Source organism: Protopterus annectens, chromosome 11.part0 (assembly GCF_019279795.1).
Source record: "Protopterus annectens isolate FY-2018-M chromosome 11.part0, PAN1.0, whole genome shotgun sequence".
Classification (NCBI taxonomy): Eukaryota; Metazoa; Chordata; order Ceratodontiformes; family Protopteridae; genus Protopterus; species Protopterus annectens.
In genome coordinates, this window is record NC_056745.1 from 1453998654 (window position 1) to 1454022959 (window position 24306).

Below are 24306 nucleotides of genomic sequence, written 5' to 3' on the forward strand. Positions count from 1 at the left end.
CTTGTTCTGACTGCACACCTCTAATGAAGAGAAAGAAATTCAGCTCATAGCAAGGTAATTCAGACTGTTTCACATATGCCTACTCCCTGGACAATGCAGGTCCACAATTATTTAACTGAGATCAAATGAAATTACGTTAGTTGTTTTTGCATATAAACAGCCTCCACAAATGATAACCCCATTTTGTATTGGTTCACTTCAGATGTTTTACTGTGATCAATTATAAATGTTTGGTAAAGTGTTTCATTTTCACAAACACACACACTACACTGACAAACTTACAATATAGACTGGTGACTGCTCTGCTGTGACCAAATGTCAACTGTGATCAGCAGATTTTTATACACAGAATAATCCCTCAGATTTCATACTTGGATACTGAGTAATATACTAGTGCACCTCAGTTGTTTTAGTTTGATCAAGTGAAATGCATTTTCCCCACAATAATGTAGTCAATCTATTTCACATTTAGACACTGACCCTTGCAATCCAAACCCATAACAGTTTAACTGAAATCAAGCAAGAGTAGGTCCATTTTATGGGATACACCTCTGATGGCTGACAGTGCTCCAGTGAAAGAGATTATTTCTATATTTCACAATTAGTCTCTCTCTTTCTCTCTCTGTATCTTTTCCTAGCCTATGATAATTTAAGTGATCAAATGAAGGTTGATCACTTTCTCTGCACAACATCCCTACAATATTACTATTTTAATAGTTACATCCCTAAATGAAATTCTTCTCAAAATGAGGTATCAGTCATATTACATACACATGTCCACACATGTGCTTAGGGTTGCCACCTTTTCAAATGGCCAAAGTGGGACATTTCTGGTACAAACATCAGATTTTACAGGCCGACACATACCCACGGTCAGTACAAAGGTTAGAACTTAACTTTTTTGCCTAAATAAAAGCTCATTCTTGTAGCATTTTATTTGCTTATTCTGTTTCTTATGACATTTAGGTATTTTAGATACAGAATAAATGTTTTATGTGACTATCATTTAAAATATAGGAAATAATTTTGTCCTAAAATCTCAGGACATTTGCCATTTTTACAATTTTTTGTCAGGACACAACTGTCCAAATGGGGACTGTCCCTTGCAAAGTGGGACAGGTGGTAACCCTACATGTGCTCACACACACAGCCACAATGCATCTCAAGCACACACACACACACACACACACACACACACACACACACACACGCACACGCACACGCACACACACACACACACACACACACACACACACCATCACCACTCACATCATTGTTTAAATGCAACCGCATTGGTGGTGCAGTACAAACTAGAAAGCAACTCACCACTTCCATTTTAGAAAATTAGTTTAAAAACATACTTGTATTCATGACAAGCTGATCATCTCTCGATCAGGATCCTATAGCTTCCCTCTGACCTACATCAGGCTCCCTGAAGTCTCAGTCATTGGTATACCTGGCTCACAAACACCATGAAATGTGCCTAAATGCTGCACATTACTGTACTCTGACCTCTTATTCACTGCATCCCAAGCCCGCTATTGCACCTGTTCCTATGTCTTATTTATTTTTAATTACAAAGTAAATTGTTAGTATAATTATGTTAAATAGTTCACCTACGCAATTAAAAAAAAGAAAAAATACAGACAAAGCCATTCTGAACATATTTTCTAAAACTAATTCTTTTAAGTGGGCACCGGCTGAAAAATGTCTCTTTCTGTTCTTCTCCTTTAAATCTTATTCGTTCACCCTGCAGCACCTTTTTTATAAACCCCATCATTAAACCATCTCTCCCAAACACCTCATCAAATTTATTTTACCACATTCTTCCATCTTTCAATTGAATTATCTGCATCTATTTAGTGCCACTCTGCTGTACTTCACAACCTTCTACTCCACCGTCATCACCATCACAGATACTCCCTCTGACCTTATCTCTGCAACTCAAGCATCTTTTAACTCAGTAGAATCCTGGCTCTGTGACAACCAACTAATTCTTAACCCTAAAAAGGCAAAATTCTTACTATTTCTCCCAAAGAACATCACCCACTTTAAATCTACATTTTCTGTACTGTCCCTCAGTAACACCCCCATTAATGTTGACCCTAGTACAAAACTACTATGAGTAAATGATTGATGACCAACTCAGGTTTGATCTACATGTAAACAACTGCATCAGAAAGACACACCAAAAATGTGGCCTTCTTTATCAAAACAAAAAGTTTCTAACTAACAAAGCAAAAATAACCCTCTCTCATGTGTACCTCCTACCTAGCTTTCTGTATAGCTGCCAAATTCTTACCAATCTTAACTCCACACTATTAACTAAACTAGAATCTACCTACAACAAGGTTGTCAGATTCACTACTCACCAAACTTATAAATCGCATCATTGTCTTTCACTAAGATACCTAAACTGGCTGCAATTACCTCACCAGCTTCTACTCTCTCAACTACAAATAAGTCACTCTATACTACACATGAAATCCTTCTGCCCTAGCCTATCTCCCCTCATCTCTCAATATTCCCCCACTAGGTCTCTACATAGGTCTGACCTTAAACTACTACAAATATACAAACCTAAGACTAAAATAGGCCGCAACCTCAACAGCTACAATCCTGACATATCATGGAACAAATTACCACTAGAAATCAGGTCCCTCAAAAATCTAAATCAATTCAAAACTGCCACTAGACAGCACCTCCAAACTCACTGGTCCTGCCTCTGCACTCATTCTCCCTGATCTAGCCCAATAATTCATATTTAATCACCAAAACTTCAAACCCTTTTAGCTCGTAAACCTTTTCAAAGTATCACCCTTCTTCTCCATCTCTTATCTCCATTTCTGATGTCGCATCTCATGAAATTACTACTTACATTATGAATGCTTTTCACTGTTTATTGAAAATGTTTGTATCAAATAATTTCTCTTATGTATGCTTATTATGTTTTTTCCACTATTATTTTTTCTGATAAAATGTATTTCATTGTATGTATACATCGAAACCCACTGACACTGTTAACACTAAAATTGTAAAACTGTGGAGCTTTTCTCCCCGGGCCTCCACTGAAAAAAGGCTACTTAGCACAGTCAGACTAACCTGGTCAACAAATGTAAAATAAATAAATAAAATAATAATAAATAAATGTCACTCCAATCTGCTGCAGGGCAGTAAAAGGCCTTATCCATTTTAGGGACTGCAGCAATAAAAGGGTGATTCCAGTCTTGCATGATAATAACAACAAATATTAGTTCCAAGGATTGGCAAGCCAGGAGGGCTAATGATAATGCAAACCAGAAATGATCGAGGGCTAACAGCAGCCAAGATCTCATGTGACACATGACCTCCTTACAGAAGGTACCATCCCACAAAGAGTCAGAGGCATTGTGGAAACCTGAAGTATCATCCATCTGAGAAACAACAACCTTTCCAAAAGAAAAACAAAAACACCCTTAGACACTAACCAATGAGGAATTCCTGAGCCCCTAATCAAAAAGCTGGACCAGGTCATTGCTCTCAACAGCTGAGGGGGAGAAGGCTGTACCAAGTTTGATACTGGCATTCAACCATGACCCCTAAGAGTGAAGTCATGGAACTGCAGCTGTAGTTCTCCTCATTTAAACAAATGACTGAAATATCATGCCTGGGTTGCTAACTGGTAATGCCTAACTGCTTCTCTTCCTTTTCCAGGACAGGCCACTTAAGCTTGGCTATGGCAGAGGCCCTAAAAGGCAAAGTCTCAGCTCTGAGCTCTACAGTCTGATATCAGATGATGCAAGAGATGCTGCTTAAGATAATGATGGGCCCGACTCAGACCGAGTTAATGCTCTGATGGAACAGCAGTGCAGGCAAACTGGAGTTCACTCCCAGGTCTGCAATTGTGGCAATGCCTCTCCCAGGCCTCAAGTACCCTGTATAAACAAGAGACTGGAATCAGAATGATATCACACTATTCAGGGATTACTCCCACTCCTCAGATGGCCAAAAGGCCACAGACAATGCAAATCTAATTCTATGAGGTAGAATTCTCATCCACTCATCTAAAGCATATCTAAGGTAAAACCATGGCCTACCAATTGGTGCCAAGAAGGACTGTCCCTCCAAATTATCAAGAAGCCATTCTTTTTAATTTTGCGAATATACCCAGAGATACATAAAGGCTATATCAACACAGTAACAATCTTCTGTGAATACTAAGGATCAGGATCTGACCTGAGAGAATGATAAAACCTGGCAGGTGCACAGGATAAAAGAGCTTATAAAGCTGATGCATGCCATCATGGTTTGTGTTCTCATAAGTCTATATCTCTCTCAAACATGGAAAGTTCTGGAAAAGAATCTCAAATGATGATTAGCAGAGTGAATAGACCCATGGACAGGGCCTCATCAGGGACTCCCCCCATATGAGCTCCTTAATGTGTCTGGCAGATTATAATCGACCTTTAAACAGCGTTATAAAATCATTCTGAAAAGAACAGACTACCACAGATGGCAGCAGTTTGCTATATCGTGTAAAGTAGCTCTCCTCATTTTCATTTCTCAGGTATACCTGTCTCACACACCTGTCTCACATGTCAGTCATCTAACCGCCAGCATTCCCAGCTTGAAAGCCACTTTCATTCTGATGTGTCACACAGAACTGTACCTCTTACCCCTCTATACCCACAACTTAAGCAAAATATCAACACTTACTACCCTTTTCATCAATAACTAACCTATTAGCAAGAACCATTCTACTAGCTGGTGACATTCACCCCAGTCCTGGCCCCTCCACCTCTCCACTCCCCCCACGTCCTGCCTACTCCAATCCACCCCTTCTTCCACCTCACACCATCCTTATCCCCTTACCCACTCCACTCCCAAAAACTTAACCTTCAACATGCAAAGTCTACTCAATAAAACCACCAATCTCCATTCATGGATAACCTGTCTTTCTCCACATATCCTAACCTTATCTGAAACCTGGCTAAAGCCCCACATTTCAAACACTGAAATCTTACCTCCCAGATAAAAGATCTTCCTCCAAAACAGAATCTCTAAAAAAAAGGTGGCAGAGTTGCCATTCTCTATTTTGAACAACTTAAACTCACCTCCTTACCTACTCCTCTTCCTAACTTCCATCCAGCTGAACTACTAATTCTCAACTGCCACATTAACACCCATAAGAAGTTTGCTATAACATCCATGTACATCCCACCAGGTAATAGCATCCTCATCCTAGAATATATATTGTCCTGTTTTTCTGACAACATATCTTATGAAACAAGCATCCTTGGTAACGTAAATATAGTCTGGAAAAAACTTTGCTAAAATCTCCATGGTTTTACCCAACTAATTTCTTCCCCCACTTGCTGGAATAAAATTGCTAATACCAGCTCAATCCTTCACTGGATCCTTACTACTGATCCAAAACTCTACTATAACCCTTACACTCTACCCAACTCCATAAGTGACCACCTCCCCACCCATATCCAAAAACACTCTGTTCAACATTCTAGGTCTCACCTGTATAGGGATTGCCATAAACCTTGCAGTTTCAGTGTTGAAACTTTCAGCTGTAAACTTTCATCCATTAACTGGTCCAGCCTCCATCACCTTCCCCTCAGTGAAGCAGTACTTGAAATCAATCACATTTTCCTTGAAATCCGTAACTCCCTAGCACAGCTTACGAAAATTAGAATAAAAGAAAACTATGCCTCCTGGATCACAAAAGACACTTGATCCCTTATACATAAAAGAGACAGTGCTTGGAAAACCTGGCTAAAATCCAAATCCCCTTCACACCTCCAAAAATGCAAAGAACTCAGAAACCTTACCAAAAAGCAAATCAACAAAGGCAAGAAAAAATTCTACATTAATGCCCAAACCTACCACCACTCTAATCCAAAAAATGTCTGTAGCAACATCAACAAAATCCTCCACCTTGGAAATCCTACATCCTTTAACCCCTACCTAAACAATACTCCGCAAGAAACAGCCACCCTTTTCAACAATTCCTTCATTGATTCCATCCACAAACTAATACACTCTGACCATAAAAACAACCCACTCACTGCATCTGCTACTTCTGTCAACATAACCCTCTTTTCTGTTGAACTCATCCCCAGAGCTCCATAAAATCTCTTCTGCTTAAACTAAATCCATGTTCACCCTCTGCTGATAAACTGCCTCCTCTCTTTCTCAAGCTTGCCACTGACCCTATAGCCTACATTATCTCAATACTAATAAACAGATCAGTCCAAGAATCTACTGTCCCTGACATCTGGAAATCATTGTATACAATATCTATTCATAAAGGACCTTTCCAATTTCAGACCAATAGAAATCGTTTCCCCTCTCATTAAACTCCTCAGAAAATGTATACATACATAGCTTCTCAAATATCTAATCCAAGAAAACCTCCTGACCTCTACGCAGCATGGGTTTTGAACAAACCATAGCAAGGCTAGTGCCCGTCTGTCTTTCACTCATACAGTAGCGGAGGCTAGAGACAACAACCAACGGGTATCCTGTCTATTCCTTGACCTCTCAAAAGCCTTTAGTACAGTATCTTGCACTAAGCTACTTACTAAACTATCTCATCTCAACCTTTCCACCTCCACTATTGACTGGTTCTGCAGCTAACTTACCAACAGGCATCCATCTGTCAGATGGCACACCTTTTGCTCCCCCTTCCTACCTATTCAAGCAGGTATACCACAAGGCTCTATTCATGGACCCCTTCTTTTCAATATCTTTACTAATAACCTCCACTCTTCCTGCTGCAACTTCTCTATTATACAATATGTTTATGACTCTACTCTCACTTCCCTTTCTGACAACATAACCCACCTTCACTCACTTACCCAAAACTCTTTCCTTGCTACTGAAAGATGGTTAACAGAAAACCAACTCATCTTATACCCAAAACAACCCAAATTCCCTCTATTTCTCCCCAAATCACTCTCCAGTCACAAAACCACCTTCACCATCTCTTCATTCGACAACACCATAATCAAAGTAGAATCTCACACTAAGCTCCTTGGTACCATAATTGATGATCAGCAGTGTATTAAAAAGACACATCAGTAACTGGGGTTACTTTATAGGAACAAAAAATACCTTTCAGCTGAATCCAAACTCTCTTTAGCTCACGCATTCCTCCTTCCCTACCTTCTCTATGCCGCTTCAATACTTACAAACCAGTTCATTATTTATTTATTTATTTGTCTTTTGTTAACCAGGTTAGTCCAACTGGGCTGTTGGCCCATTTTCAGTGGAGACTCGAGGAGAAAACTTCCACACAAATATGGATACAAAAACTACATACATTCATGACATATGTGACAAATGAATAAAGAGCAGCAGAGATTCATACAAATAATCACCAAACTAGAACAAACATATAATACGAAAACTGGATTTGCCTCCAATCAACCTTACAATTCTTACCACTGCCTTGCTCTGAAGAAACTTCAGTGGCTTGAATTCCCCCAGCAACTGCTTCTATCACAATTATTTATTTATTGACATTTGTTAACCGGGTTAGTCCAACTGGGCTTGTGGCCCATTTTCAGTGGAGACCCGAGGAGAAAAGCTCCAATGATACATTTCTAATACAAAGTATAATATTACACAAAAGTATTGAGGTGAGAAGCAATTTTACATTTTAACAAATAAATTTCTATTACAAAGTATAATACTACACAAAAATATTGAGGTGAGAGGCAATAATACAGAGCTAGAGTCTTACATTTGTTGAGTACATACAAACAAGTTAAAGTTCCAAGTATGGAGAAGGAGAAAAAATGAAAAATATGAAACAAAGTTTTATTGTGAGATAATGCAATAGGCTGAGAGTAAAACAAAGTATCTGTATATTACTGCTATATGTGTGGAGTTATTCACATACCTTATGCGAGATGTATAGGGGGACTAAGTATTTATGCAAATACCTTATGTGAGGTGTATAGGGGGACTAAGTAGGAATCTCAGTAAGGGCAAGTGGGAGGGGGACTAAGTGGGGTCATTGCAAGGGCAGGTCCTGGAATTGAGAAAATATGTTTTTAGTTCATTTTTAAAGTGGGGGGTATGTGAAATTGAATGTAAGTCAAGGGGAAGTCTGTTCCAGGCATGGGCGACTGAGTGTTTATAGAGTAGTTTGCCAACAGACTTTGTAGGCTAGTAAATGTTAAGTAGTTGTTGATTAGAAGTGTGGAGGGTTCAGGATGGAGTGTAGAGACTAAGGAGGAGAGAGATGGATAGGAGGAGGGTTTATAAAGGATAGAGTGAAGCATGTGAAATTGATAAAGTAGCAGTAGTTGAGGAAGTTCAAGCCATTGGAGATAGTTTAAAGCAATGCAGTGGTGTGAGGTGTATGGGGAGTTAGTAATGAATCTGGCTATTTGATGGTATGTTTGTTGAAGTTTGTTAAGGGTGGTGGCCTGAATGTTGGTTAGTACTGGGTGGCATATAGAAGGGTAGTGAGGAGGAGGGCTTGTCCCAGGGTAAGTCTAGCATCAGGAGTCAGGAATTTTTTGTTTTGATAAAGTAGGCCTAATTTCTGGTGTGTTCTTTTTATACATTGGTGTATGTGTAGGTTAAACTTTAGTTCATCATCAATAATGACCCCTAGGAGTTTTGTGTGGTTATTAGGTTGGATAGTTGTATTATTAGAAGATGTAATAACAAAGGAGGTTTTATGGTGAGAATGAGAACGGGGAAGGAAAAGTAGGAGTTTAGTCTTTTTGGGATTAAGGATCAGTAGGTTGTGAGGAAGCCATTGTTCAGTGGATAGTAGGACTTGTTGGCTCAGGGAGTGTAGTACGGAAATGTTATCAGAGATGGAGGTAAGTGTGGAGTCGTCAGCATATTGAATGAGTGACGATTCTTTACAAGAGGTGAAAAGATCATTAGTGAAGATGTTAAACAAAAGATGCCCTAAGATAGATCTTTGAGGAGCACCAGTAGAGATGGGAAGAAAGTGGAAGGAGGCTGAGAGCTATTTGACAGATTGTTCCCTGCCAGAAAGGTAACTATTGAAACAAGCAAGTGAGGAGGGGGATAGCTGTAGGCTAGTAAGTTTGGATAATAGTAGAGGATGAGAGACAGTATCGAAAGCTTTGGAGAGATCTAGGAAGAGACAGGAAATGAGTTTATTGTTGTCTAGGGCCTCAGCAATGGTGTGTGCGAAGGAGAGGAGAGCAGTGGTGGTGCTATGGTGGGGACAAAATCCGTGCTGGGTAGGGGTAAGCAAGTGGTGGCTAAGGAGGTGATTGAGAAGCTGAGAGTGGATACATTTTTTCTAGTATCTTAGAGAGGGGGGACAGAATGACAATGGGTCGGTAGTTTGAAGATTCTGTGGAGCTTCCACCTTTATGAAGAGGGATAGTAAAGAAAGATTTCCAGCGGGTAGGGACAGTTGATTCAAGAATAGATCTGTTTATTAGTATAGATATAGGATAGGCAATAGAGTCAGCAGGAAGTTTGAGGAATGTAGGAAGTAATTTGTCAGTGGAAGGAGAGCATGGTTTTAGTTTGAGCAGTAGAGATTTTATATAAGTAGTGGAACAGGCTGAAAGGAAAACAAAGTTAAGTTAGTTAGATTAGGAGGGGTAGGTATAAAAGTACAGTTAGGACTGGTGTTTATGAGATTTTGGATGGAAGAGATAAAGTGTTTGTTTAAGAGGGTGGCAGTTTCTTGAGGGGAAGAGTTTGGGTATGGGGAGGGATTAGAGAGACTTCCAGGATAGAGAATGGTGTTGAGAGATAACCAAAATTTCCAGGGATTGGATTTGTTATTAAGCTGGGCGGAACTGTAGTATGACTTTTTGTCATTAGTGGTAAGTTTTTTTACAAGGTTCCTCAGTTGTCTATATTTGAGAAGAAGTGGTGGTTGTTTAGATTTAATCCAGGCTTTCCACGTGCTGTCTCTTTGTTTCATGAGGGACATACTCTCTTTGGAGAGCCAGGGAGCATGATTTGATTTTACTGTGATCTTTCTAGATGGAACTAAGGAATCTAGAGTACTTAAAAATGCTATTGAAAGTGCTGACAGCGTCATTTAGGGGGAGCTGTTTAAGTATGGACCAATCTGTGCTGTAAAGAATAGAGTTGAAGAGGGAAGAATTGAAAGTGGATAATTTACGACAGTCCTTGATAAGGTGGGGTTTGGGAGTATGGTAATAGTGTCTAAGGATGGAGGTAGGCAGATGGTCACTAAGGGAATCAGGTAAGGTGATGGGATTGTAGTAGTGGTTGGGGGGTATTGGTAAGGATCCAGTCTATTATGGAGCTGGAAATAGAATTTTTATTGAAGCGAGTGGGTGATGATCTAAGTTGGTGGAATCCATGAAGGAAGATGCTGAGTTGGGGCGAGTCAGTAGAGAGTTTGGACCAGTCTATGTTGACATCGCCTAGTATAAGTGTCTCGTATGGTATATTGTGGGAGAACCAGGATAGGATGTTTTCTAGAATGAGCAGATTGTTGCTAGGAGGTAGATAGATGGAAGCTATAGCAAGTTTTTTGTGTGGATTCAAATGGCAGTTAAAGAAATACACATCACACACTCCATCCTTAACAAACCTACTGCTTGCCCCTCCCCTTTCCTGTCTAGTATCCTTCTATACCCAAATCTCTCTCTCTCTCTCTCTCTCTGCAACTCGGATCAACAGCTCCTAGAAATTTACAAACCTATCAAAAACATTGGCAAAGTCATATACAAATACTCTGTGTCACAAGCCTGGAACAAACCCTCGTATAATATTAGAAACATTGTACACAGTAACAGTTTCAAAAACTAGATAAAGAACTTCCTGTCCAGCTCATGATCCGTGTACATAGTATCTTTATGTAGGTCATCTGTAGTTTCATTTTTCAATCTACAGGTTTTACAACTATTTTTAATTTTATGTTACATAACTTGTATCATCATTTGTATATACATTTTGTATCTAAACCTAAACGGAATCATCACTTGTATTTAACTTTTGATCTAGACTTGTTAACATCTTTATTTGACCTCCTATTACTTGTTCTTGTTGTTAAACTCAAACATAAATTTCATAAATATTTGTATTGTTTTTGTATTGGAGCTCTTCTCCTGGGGTCTCCACTGAAAATGGGCCTAAAATGGACTAACCTGGTTAACAAATGTCCAATAAATAAAAATAAGTAATAAAGGCTTCTGTAACAATAATCTGTTTCCTTTGTTACGTTTTCTTATGATATCTAAAATATGCTTCACTTTCATTATAATTTTTCTCAAACTTAATTTTTGTATCTTTACAGACATTTTGTTTTTGGATTTAGAGATGGTCATCCCTGTACCTGTTTATTGTATTCGATTGCAACTGTGCCAAGCATTTTGCCATTCAGTTGCTATATTATGGTATTTACATAACTACATTCTGACTGTGACAGATATTATTTTTGGATAACACCTTGATATTATAAATCCAAAGCACATTAGTAGATCCAAACAGGAGTATGAAGAAAAAAATACTGAGTTGGGGCTCCCTGCATACATTTAAAAGTACAAAATTGTCATCTTAACCCTTTAATTTTAAGTACATTAAGAACTTTAGAAGATAATAACAACTCTCACACCAGGGATTCTTCTAAAAAAAGCTGTCAGTAATGCAAATTCCATATTTTTAAAAAGGAGATTAACAACTGCATTGGCAAAGGAAAGCAGTACGAGATGTCTGCATTACATGAAGCAATTGAAGAGATAGCTGAGCCAAAAATGCATGCAGAACACTTGCTATTTTATGATCCACTCCTGTTAAACATGGTGACACTGTAAGATAGGATAAATCCTGCTTGAGATTTCTACAGGCATTCACTTTACGATGGTGTCTTTGTCTAACTTAGATTAATAAATTACTGTGGTAAGAACCACTATGTGGTTAAATTACAACAGGTGAAGTCTATAGTCAAAGCATGAAAGAACTGCCTACTGCATTATGGGTATAAATATCAGTATTCACAGTATGCTAAACTGTTTATCAGTTATTCATGCAGTTTTTGCCACATGCTTTATCCAATTCAGGGACAACAGGGACAGGAGCCTACTGAAAACTTCAGTGGCAGCAAGGTAGGGAAACAAATTCTGGATGGGCTGCAAGTCCACAACTGTTAAACACATATCATTTCAACAGAAATGATGCTATGTTTTGTCTAGTGAACTATTCTGTATGTTGTCACAACAAAAACTATGCTATTTTTTAATTAAATTTACATTGTTTTACTATCTCTGCTCTCCTTTTCATTGGTAACAACTGCTAAAAATAAAAATATGTCTTGAGTAATGAACATTGAAGGGTAGCTATTATAACTAAAGCAGTACCTGCTTAATGTACTTTGATGATATATAGTTTCAGCATCATAAAACGGTGGCAATTTATTAAATTATCTCCAAAGAATAACATTACCTTTCTAAACACAAAGCAGCTACATTGTGGTATCGCTTAACCCATTTCCTTACATTAATTCTTGATTTTGTAGCCTGCAGGACATCACTTAATGTTAGGAAGTAACACAATAAACAAATACACAACAGTGTATTAACTACTGTAGTTATTTGCATAGACTGAAATATGATCTGAAACTAAATGCCAAAAAAATTAATTACTGAATCTTTTGGGAAGTTATCTACCCTAGGAAACTATACATTGACAATGCTACTCAAAGAGTTGACTCAATTGCTCAGGATTTGGGAATTTATGTGGGCAGTGACCTAACTTTAAACCAACCTGTGTCCATTGTTGTAAGAAAGTCTGTCTATCATGTACATTGTACAGCTTATAAACAGGGGATTGTGTCTAAATCTGGGGATATCATTGTTTTCTTTACTCAGCCCTCATTAGGCCAATCAGTGAATATAATGCCCCCTTTGGCATGTATCTGTCCAGACAAGTGCAAAAACTGGAATGCCCACAGAAATACCTTAGTAAATTGATACAAGGCCTAAACAACATGCCCTATATGGACCGGCTAAAACGCTGTCACTATACTCAATTTTCTACAAACTGCCAAGTGACCTATGTTTGGCATACAAAGGCATTCTCCGACCCATTACTGATTAATTTACTGCACATCAGCAAGTAAAATGGCATCAGAAATACCTGGTTTTGGGATCTAAACCTCTATTCCAACATCAATAGAATGGTTTTGAGGGACAGGTATATTTTGCACAGAATACTACTGCAATGGTACAGACTCCCCATCCACATAAAACAAAGTACATTCCTGCCCATTTTCAAGTGCAACTTAGATCTATCGCTGGGAAACAGAACATTTCCCCCAGGACTGCCCCCTGTACTACTAATGGACAGCTGCATCTCTTAAATGTTTTATCCCATGCATGGGTCCCCTCAAATTATCTATGGTATGATCCCAGTTATTCTCATTAGGGGTAATATACAATTAATCAGCCACGGGATGGGTAAGAACAATCTCTTCCCAGATGGGATAGGTTATTTCAAGCATATAAAGGGAAACTGGTTAGGCTTAAAATAGCCCGCAAAGGCAGCTAGCCTAGTACATACCTATGAACCTCTGATTAAAAAAAACAATGTATGCATTTTAAATGAAATTACAGTATTTCCTCAAAACATTCTAGAACAATTAATGAGAAACTTATCATGGCAGACGAGTGGCAATGTTACCTGTATTAAATAATTCTTATATTTAAGCATTCTTTAGACAATTCTAATTTATGTGCTACATCTTTCGTTCAGTCCTGATACCAGACAAAGCATTTACTGATATTCTCATATAACTTAGAAATGAATGAATAAATGAGATAATAAGTTGATAAAATAAAGAAAAATAAAAAATACGTACCAAGTGTGACTTCAGTACTGGAATCTCTAGTTAGGTAATCAATGACAGGGCCAGATACATAACCAGATCCAAGGATCAAAACTTTTTTTTTTGTGTCCACTGATGCAAATTGAGTACGCTCTCTGAAACAAGAATATACATTACTCACTGATAAAAATTCATTATTTATTAAATTGTAAACCTAATCCCAGAAAATTAAAAACTATTGAAAACACAATATCATGTTTTTTTTTGTCAACAGAAGTAGGTTTACTACTGGTGGTTTGTATTTTGATTGTTAGTCAGTCATTTGAGGTACATGAAACTATTTCTTAAAATGAAAGCGTAAAGTTGCATATTGGCTTTGCAGATTGTACCTCATTGTATAACAAGTTTGTAATAATCTAGACTACTGAAGTTCAGAGCACTCAGGAATGAAAGGTATAGACAGTAACAAATGAAAACTGTTGCATGACTATTGGGAATTAAACACGTTGTATACTTGCTACTTTAACAAAACAGAAGTTATACGCTTAGCTGGATATGTTTCATCTCTGGTCTGTTTGATTCAACTTGTAGGAACAGAACCTCTTGTCAGATCTGATCTGGTAACTACAGTTGTGCCCCTAGCCTCGAGCTTCTTCAAAACCTCCCACAATGCACCACTCTTCACTCCTCTCACAGATTACATTTGCTGCATATCCAGTAAGGACTGAAAGAAAATGCTGAAAGAGTATTGCACTTAGGATCTGGAGTGAGGGACAGAAATATTTCAAACAGGCCTACCAGGTCCCTCTGAAAGGCTATGAAAATTTGGTAGGGGGATGGTGGATATGTTGCTTAATCAGAAGGATGAGGGATGAAAAGTTTCCAGTGTTATGGTAAATACATAAAGTACATTTTTGTAGGATCTTACAATAATAGCAGATGTCCTAGTTCTCACTGTTGCAGTATTCTTCAATCTTGGGACATCCTGCCAGGGACAGTCTATTATCCAGCCAGTGTACCAAAGCCTTTACACCGTTTAGGTGTCATATGTCAGATGTTAGTCCTATGCGCAAGGCTTTAGGTACATTTGTGATGTACAATGCCTAATTCTCAGAACTAAAGTGCCCAGCAGACCTAGAGCAATCCCAGAGAAGACAATAAGATTAACGTTCAGGAAGGGGATAAGAACATGAAAAAGATGTAAGGAAAAACTCTTGACCAGAAGGGAGGCAACATAAATTAACAAGAAGCAGGACAGAGGGACAAAATACTGCAAAAGTGAGAAGCAGGAAATTTACTGTTATGGTAAGAACGTTCACAGCTCTACTATGTCCTTGTCCCTGTTGCAGCATCCTTTATTCTTGGGGGATTACAAAATCTACTGGAAAGTACGTGAAGAGGAAGCCACAGAAGAACCCTTCACAAACCCATGAAGGCTGGCCCTGACAAATCCTGCCCTATCCCTGGGAATGACATCCAGTCTGTAATGTTTTCTTAAAGCTGTGGACAAAAGACCAAGTAGCAGCTTCCTAGCTAGATCTAGTAACAAGACCCTCAAAAAGCACCAGAAGAGGGCACTGCCCTGGTACAATGAACACGACCAGAAGAGGCTAGCTGCTTTTCATGAAAAGAATAGCAGAATGAAATTGCCTTACAAATCCATGAGGAGAGGGTTTGCTTAGACACTGCTCAGATATGTTTTGTCTTATCCACGTAATATCTGAGCTGTCTGTGTAAATCCAAGGTGTGTAGTACCCTGTCATTTGACGTCTGTAGAGAAGAAAAAAAAAGAAGGAAGATGAATGACCTGATTACAAATCATTAATCACATTCAGCATAAAAGAAGGACTGGTAGAAAGAGATAGCCTGTCCTCGAGAAAAAAACAAAAAAAGAAGGAACCACCATGAGCGCTTGAAGTTCCGAAACCCTCTTGGTAGAAGTAAGAGCCACCAGCAGGCCCAAAAGGGGACGGAGCCAATTTTTCGTAAACAAAAGTAAGATCTCAAGGAGGAGGAATAGGCTTTCTTGGAGGCTTGATAAGAAGGACATCTTTTAAAAATTGTCTGACTTCAAATCTAGAAGCCAAAGTTGGATTCAGGGGCAGGCAGGCAGGCAGAAGTTGCTGACAAATGAACTTTAACAGAGGAATATGCCAAACCAGAATTGAGCAACTCACACAAATGAGAAAGGACGGTCAGTATCTCCACAGAAAAATGGTCCTGGTCATAGTTAAGACACCAAACAGAAAATCTCTTCCATTATACTCATAGAATTTTCTAGTAGTGGGTTTTTTGGCCTCCTGCAAAGCCTGAAACATGTCCTTAGAAAACTGGTGCTTGATGGGACTCAAAACCCTATCACCCAATGTGTCAGGTGAAGTGTGGACAAGTGAGGACAAATGACAGATCCCTTGTCTTGTGCATGAAGATCCATCCTGTGAGGTAACTAGTGATGACTGCCCCTGGCCAGGTAAAATAGAAGGGGGAATTAGTGCTGTGCGGTCCAAAAGGGATTCACGAGCAAGATTTTGAGTGTGCCCCACATGACCTTGTGCAGGACACACGGTAGTAGAGGAAGAGCAGGAAAGGCATTCCGAAACATTCCCTTACAAAACAAAAACATGGCATCCACTTTCCAAGCCAGAGAACTTGGCACTATGTAACATAACTGGGGAAGTTGCCTGTTCAGATGGGAGGCAAAATGATCTACCTAAAGACTATCCCACCAATGTACAATATCCAGAAGCATCTCCCAGTGAAGCATCCATTTGTGAAGGGTCTTCCTGGACCTACTCAAGAAGTCTGGCACTAGAGTGTGTTCTGAAGAGATGCAAACCACCTGAAGAAACAGGTGATGACAATCTGTAAAATCCCAATCCTGAACAGCCAGCCTTCAAATAAACTAAGATAGTGTGCCCCCTTTCTTGTTGATGTACCACATAACTGTAACATTGTCTGTAAAAACATTTAGAGGACCTGGAACCCAAAGGGAGTGAAAAGCCTGGTGAGCTTTGAATAAAGTACTTATCTCTTTGATCTTGACATGGTCTGTCATCTGATGATGGGACGAAAGACCCTGGACCTTTTGGTTGTTGGAAGAGACTCCCCAACCATGATCAGAACCATCCCTGTACAGCTCCTGATTAAGGACAGAAACCTTAAAAGACACACCTAGATTTAGGGAAATCTGATGATTCCACTACTGGAGCTTAAGCTTGAAACAAGGTAAGACAGGAACCAGATACTCCAGAGGGTGGCAGTGCTGGAGGAAAATAGTCATGAGATACCAATGACATTTCCTCCATTTGGCCAAAGGAACCAGGGAAATGGTGGATGCCATGGACCTCAGTGCTTGGAGAAACTGCTTGGCCAGACGAATGAGAAGAGGAAGAAGAGAGGAAATAAGCTGTCAAAGAGTGGACCTTAGGAGGCAGAAGGCAAGCAAACATTTCCATGGTTAAAATCCTGCAACTCATAATCACCTGGTAATGACAGGGTGTCAACACAGGCTTTGAGATTGAGGACGAATCCCAAACTGAACAGAAGATGCATAGTGAAGTGTAGATTTTGAATTAGGAGCTGCTGAGAGGAGGCTTGCATTTCAAGGTCACCTAATTAAGGGAATATTTCAATTTTCTGAAGTCATCAGAAGGCTACCACAGGGGCCAGACATTTGGTAAAGGCCCTTGGAGCTCTAGAGAGAGCAAAAGGCAAAACAGAGAACTGATAATGAGAGGAGGAAACAGCTTCCTGAAGTGAATGTGAATAGGAATAAGAAGGCAAGAATCCTTCAGATCCAGAGATACCAGAAAATCTTGCCGAGGCAACAGAAGGAAAAGTGTCTCAAGAAACAGCATCCTGAAGAAATTAACCTTGAGAAAAGCATTGAGAAAGGATAGATGTAGGACGGGCCTCCATGAATCCTTCTTTCTGGGAAACAGAAACATTCTGGAAGAGTAGACAGTAATATATACATTATTATGTGTAATAATACATTTAGACATCGAGATTAACTTTGACCACCACATGGCCACAGTGGTGTGAAAATCCTTTTATGTTGCACAACTTATAAGTAAGGGTATGGCATCTAGGTCCAAAGAGGTTAGTATCCCACTGTACTTTGCCCTTATCAGACCAATCATAGAGAACAATGCTCCCTTCTGTATGTACCTGATCAGACATAAGCAGCAACGTGAGTGACCTCAAAGGTTCCCTACAAGAAGAATACAAGGTATAACAAACTTGTCTTATGCAGAGTGCCCTAAATCCCTGTCTCTCTGCTCAGTCTCCAATAAATTGCTGAGGGGTGATCTATGCCTGGCTTACAAGGCATCTGCAAACCCCACACTTATGAATCACTTGCATGTTCGTAAGTCAAAGAGTACCAGAAATACAAAGTCTAAGGAGCTGAATTTTGTCTGTGACTTAAACAGAATATGCTAGAGAAACAGATATGTATCCCAGAGACTGATCTCGTACAGAGCAGGTTTCCCATCCATGTGAAGCTGAGTTTGTCTACTACACAGTTTTAACACAAACCCAACCAGTGGGTAGGGAATAGGAAATTTACACCAGACTTGGCTTCCATGTTCCTTATGGACAAGATAGATTATAAATGCATGGCCCTCAATGTCCTGATTGGATACAGACATCACTAGTCTTTCAGGAAAACTTTTCTAGGTGTAGAAAGGTCCCGGATCATTAGCCTAGTAACAATTTATGAATCTATGAATAAAATCCTGTTCCCTGCTGAGACAAAGGAACACGTTGGATGGTTCCATGTTCCACCCGATCCCGCAGAACAAAAGGACAATGAGGAAGCTGGCAAGGTGGCTGAGAAAGGCTGGAAAATGGAGAAAGGGACTTCCAAGTCACAAAATAACCAAGTTGGATGATGCTGGGCATCCTGGCATCTGTGGTTCTCTACTGCCAAACAGAAAAAGAAAGGGTTGGCCTGAGAGACAGAAATCTGGCCAAGCTGAAGGGGGTGCTGGATGTCAGACAGGGCAGTTTGTCAGTAAAAGTTTTTTTGCCACTAGATTTCTGAGTGGTTTTGGGAAAATATGCTTAGTGACCCTCTTACTCATAGCAGGTTGTCTTGACTGCCTATGAAGAAAAGAAGATTTAGATGGACGGTTTGAAACTGATACAGGGAAACAAAAATGTGCTTCAGGTCTTGCATAACCTTATCTTTATCCTAAAAGGTTTTAACCAATTCTGCAGCAGCAATGCCCAAAAGATTCTGGTTTTCTAAGGAAGAATGTAAAAGTTTGGCCTTAATGTTCTTGAGGGCGCAAACAAGAATATTTCCTCATCACATAACCAGATGCAAATGCTCTGGAAGGAGCATCAGTAGCATTATAGCTGCATTTAATGGAATGCTGAGCTACCTGAGAGGCAAAGCTCAAAACTTAAAAAGCAGAAGCGTTACTGTCCAAAACAAGCATATCAGTTAACACCCCACCCCCCCCTGGAGATGAGAGACAAGAGCCAGGACATATCTAGTCATGTGGGTCTGATAATTAATAGCCCTAAAAGCCAAAGTAGCTAAAGTACACACTTTGTTTCCCCTTCTTCTTCACAGCATGGCTGTCCTTGTCAGAATTTAAAAGTTTGGAAGAGTATATCAATTTGGATGGCAGCGGGATCAGATAAGGACTTTTATACAAGTGTTTGTGATCCTCAGGAACTTTATAAAAACTGTATAACTTCCTAGGGACTGAAGGTTGACAGTCAGGAGCCTGACAACATGCTGTAAATGTATCCAAAAGAGAAGCTAAAATAGGAGAGACTGAAGAAGGCCTGGGTGAAGTCCATCTGTAAGAGTTCATACCACCTCTTTTGAACCTCAGAAACCTGGGAACAGTCCCACTTAAAGTGTTCTATCATAAGGACCACTGTATCTCCAAAGGATAATTCTCCAAAAGGGGAGTAAAGAGCAAAAAAATTTTCTTGATTAGATCCCAGGGCAAGAGAAAAGTGGACCTGGGAGGAAAATCCAAAGAATTCTTCACCAGAATCCAACTCTTCAACCGAAGAATCAGAATCCCTAGGTGTCTTGGAAGGGGAGAAAGACCAGGGAGAAGAAGCAGGGACAGAGAACCCATTTGGGGGTTTCAAGGCCATAAGGGCATTAAATAACCCCTGAGTAAAGTTCTGCCACTCTTTGTAAGAATCCTTAACAGGAGCCTATTTGTTTTCCTGTTTCTGTTTTTTAAATAACATATGCTTTAAGAAATCTAGGAGGTTCAGACCCCTGCCTAGATTTGATGAGGGTACCCTAACTAAAATGTGAGAAATCCGCAAAGGCCCTTTGGATATAATCAGCCATGGTTCCCCATCTACATCTGTTCAAGGTGTATGCATAGTCACAGTGGGCAGGTGGGTAAATGGCTCACTGTCGGCCTCCAACTGGGCCGTGGCAGTGGGAACTGAAATCAGCATCACACAATCCGTGGTTTCTTCATCCAGCCTGAGGGAGACGTCTGGTGGAGGCTGAACAGAAGAAGAATTAGTATAATTTTCTTTTTTTTTTTACTTTTTTTCTTAAGTACTGACTGAACTTTGAGGTGGGCAGATTCGGCCATTGTACCCCAAGACAAAAGTTTCAGATGATAGTTTTCCAGATAAATAGAAATGGATGACAGATGGCTGTGGAGTGTCTTGGGGCAAACATCTAATAAATATCACACAGAATATGGATGTGCATAGCACCCAAACAAAATAGGCACTTCTTGTGTTTATCTTTATGGGGAAACTGCTTTCCAAACTCACATTTTCCCATCCTGGATAACATGGAAACAGACTACAGGGAGGAAAAAAGAAAGGAACCCCAATGGGGCACTTATCTTTAGAAGGCTCAGTGGATGAACCAGCTAGGTGAAGAGGGAATAGACTGAATTCAAAGGTAGCATTTGGACTGATGGCAAAGAAGCCCAGAGGATAAAGTATCAGTATGTCACATTTGTACTTTACATCTTGCACACAGGACATACCTATGATGTACGAAGCCTGAACGATGTAAAGGCTTTGGTATACTGGCTAGGCTACCTTCAGCAGGATATCCCATGAATAAAGAATACTCCAACATTGATAAAAAAAAAAAGGAGATCCTCTCTATCCTATCTCATCTTGTGGGACAGAATTCCAAGCTACCTGTGTCTCCCAGGGGGAATCATTAAATGATAGCTTTGATGAGTGTAGCTCTAAAACAGAGTCTTGCTCTGGATACCATATCCAACTTGTAATGTTTAGAAAAGGTATGTAATGTAGGCCAAGTTACTGCTGTATAGATTTTAACCACCAAAGAGTTCCTGAAGAACAATATGGAAGCAGAGACTGACCTCGGGGATTAAGCTTTCAGTTTGGAAAGTAAAGGCTTATTTCTAGAGAAGTACGCAAAGGATACACAGCCTGAGAACTATCCGGACAAGGTTATTTTACAAACATTTCAACCCCATCTGGACAGGGAAAAGGTCCCAAACAACTGGGAATCATCTTGTACAGTTTTCATTCTAGGAAGATAAAAATATAGTTGGCTGTGGACATCTAGCATATGCAATATGTATTCTCCTTTGCTAGGATGGCTCAGAAAGAAGTCTGGGAGATGAGCAAGTTGGTTTAGGTTGTGCTCAGATACCATGTTTGGAATGAAATGGAGATTAATTATTAGGGTGACTCTATCTGTGGAATAGCAGAATAGAAAGACTAGATATCTGAAATCTGTCTTGCTAAGTGATATCTATCAAAATGAGGGTCTTCCATGACAAGTACTTTAGGTCAGAGGATGCTGGTTTAAAGGGGGAGATCTTGTTAATATTTAGAACACAAAACTGATGGTGTTGAATCCTTGACTGGGGGATGCAAGAGAACTGTCCCATTCAAAAGGACTTTGTACAATTTGTGGGCCACAAGAAAAGATGAAGGAAAACTAGTGTAGAAGTTGGAAATGGCTGTCAATTAAACTTTAATTTTTGACTAGTTAGAGCCAGCATCAAAACAAGCAAGAGATGAAATATAGAACAAAGAGAATTAAGGCAGAGAAAGGGTCCAGTCCTAGGTTTAAGGCCCAAACAGAAAAGAAGTTTTACTTGTTCTTATGAATTTTACATGTGGATTATTTCTAAGTAGCTGACAATAGTCAATCCACACTCTGGGATAGGACAGGATTCTTGGAGATTACTGGAACTTGCAAAGCTATGCAGTTCATTTGAAGGAATACAAGTCCAGGTGAGGTTGGCCACAAGGTTAGAATGACAGATCTGGCTCCAGGTTTGGATCCAGAAGCCATGGCTGCTCCACTAAATAAGTCCTTAGAAAGGGGAAGCAGATTTGTCTAGGCTAGAATGGAGCTATGGGGATTACTATTGTTGTGCACATGGAGGCTTTCTATAAAAATCTGGTTATCAGGGGGAATGGGGGAAAGGCATAAAGAAGGTCAGGAGACCACTACAAGACTAGAGCTTCTGTTGATGACTGTCTCTTTGGAGAGATCAGAACAAAATACCTGCAGCACTTGGTGATGGATAGGGAGGCAAACAGATTGCAGCAGGCTTGTCCTCAGCAGCCAACGATAAGTTTGAGCCTAAGAGACTACTTGTGAGGCAGTAATATAGGTCTGATGATCCTATTTGCTAGACAGCTGACTTTCCCCAGGTTGTGCTTTGCTATCAGAAGGTGGTGTGTAGCTATTGCCCACTGCCACACTCTCATGGTCTCTAAGGAAAGGATCTGGCTCCTCCTTGCTTACTGATACTGTATAGATATTACCCCTGGAGGAAGGGGTCCTGAAGGAACTGCAGCACTAAGAGGACTGCCCTCATCTCCAAGATGTTGATAGGACTGGCTTCCATATCTGTGTCCATTGTAACTATTGAGGATAGTCAAGGAATCCAGCCACCATTATAAATTTTGTCTTCAGATTTGTGTCATGCTAATGGGAGCATCAGTGGAATCTAAAAGCTGGGATCACTGCACGTACAATGCACACTGAAGAACACTTGTACAATCTGATAGGCCAGAGATGACTTATGATGACTTATGATAAAGTAGACAGGAAGTCATATTTTCTAGAGTTTTTTGCCTGTTAAGAGGATGTCTCAGTACAAATGGTGTTGTGTCCAGATGACAGCCTATGAACACCACTGACTGAGCGGACAGTAGGTGAAACTTTTGGGGACTGGGATAACTAATGGTAGGCAAGGTTGTAGTATGCAGTCTATAGCATCTATGAGGAATTCCACTGATGTAGCAGCTAGGAACCACTCAACTAGGTACAGGAGACATGGATCATTTTGAGTTGCAGATGTGCTGTGACTATCACCATGCACTTAGTGAAAACCTGGAGGACTGCAATGAGAACAAAGGGCAGGACTTTGAACTGATAATGATTGGCTCCCTGTGATAAGAGCAGGAGCCTCCTTGATGCCTAGGCAGTCTTGATGTAAGGATAGGTGTCATGGAGGTCTAGCAAGTTCATCCAGTCATTTGCATGGCAATTACCTGAATTGTCACCATTCTGAAAGGGGTCTTTGCTATGTAATGATTTAGGTTATCGAAATTCAAGCACTGGCCAGAGCTCCTTGCTTTTCTTTGGACCCTTGAAAAGACTCTTGATCCTTTATCATCTGGCTGGATCTCTTGGATGGCTTCCAAAAGAGTAGTTACCTTGCTCTTTTCCACTCTGCACTAGTGGCATGGTATTTCTGTGAGTAGTAGAAATGGCTGTTCTAGAGGATATTAAAAGGGCATTACATAGTCTTTGAATACAATTATCCTCACCCAGCTGTGCTACAGGACAGCCATTCATGCAACTGAGTGAAGAGATAAATGGTTCTGGACTGCCTTCAGAGTGGAGCAGTTGGGCAATTCTTTAAGGACACTGGGGTTGCTTGTCTCAAAGGAACCACTGAATCCATAGTTTTGCAGTCCCCCCATTGTCTCTGGATCAGTATCCATTAAAGGGGCCACCTTTGCCTTGGCCATTACTGTCAGAAGAAAAATCAAAGGACTGATGCTGGGATTTCCTAAACAACAGGGATTTGGATCCTTTTTGATTCCTTGAGGGCTCTCAAATCATAAGCCCAGGGAAGACAATATCTTTCCTTCCTGCTCTCTCTTTTACATTTTTTTCTTTAACCTTGGTTCCAAATAAATATAATCCATCATAAGGGGGCACTGTAAACATTTTCTTGAAGTTATCTGCCAAGTTTCAAATATGGTGCCAAAAATGACATATCCTTGTTATATTTGCAGCTGCTGCACTCAGCATTTCATTGGCTGCATTGTATAGAATCCCCATGAAGCGCATATAAATATTCAACATTGTGGTCACATGGGTGTCACCCTGTTTTCTGGAATCCAGAGTGGCTGGCTTTATCAAATATTCTAAAGCCTGTTCAATTAAGTCTCTTTGAAGTTGTTTGCATGGATGAATTAGTTTAATGTCCTTGGGGCAAATATACCCAAGGAATATACTTTTTTCCATCCTGTCCATTGCACAAAACTCT

At 39.9% G+C, this 24306-nt stretch overlaps 1 protein-coding gene across 6 annotated transcripts in view; it reads right to left on the minus strand.

The window, feature by feature from the left end:
* The window catches only part of LOC122815900 (alpha-aminoadipic semialdehyde synthase, mitochondrial-like), a 1133057-nt gene that overhangs the window by 228006 nt on the left and 880745 nt on the right, over nt 1–24306 (minus strand). For all 6 annotated transcript variants that reach the window (XM_044088750.1, XM_044088747.1, XM_044088751.1 and 3 more), the window contains one exon: nt 13832–13953. In XM_044088750.1, the coding sequence (XP_043944685.1) occupies nt 13832–13953 (122 nt within the window). The remainder of the gene's footprint in view (nt 1–13831; nt 13954–24306) is intronic.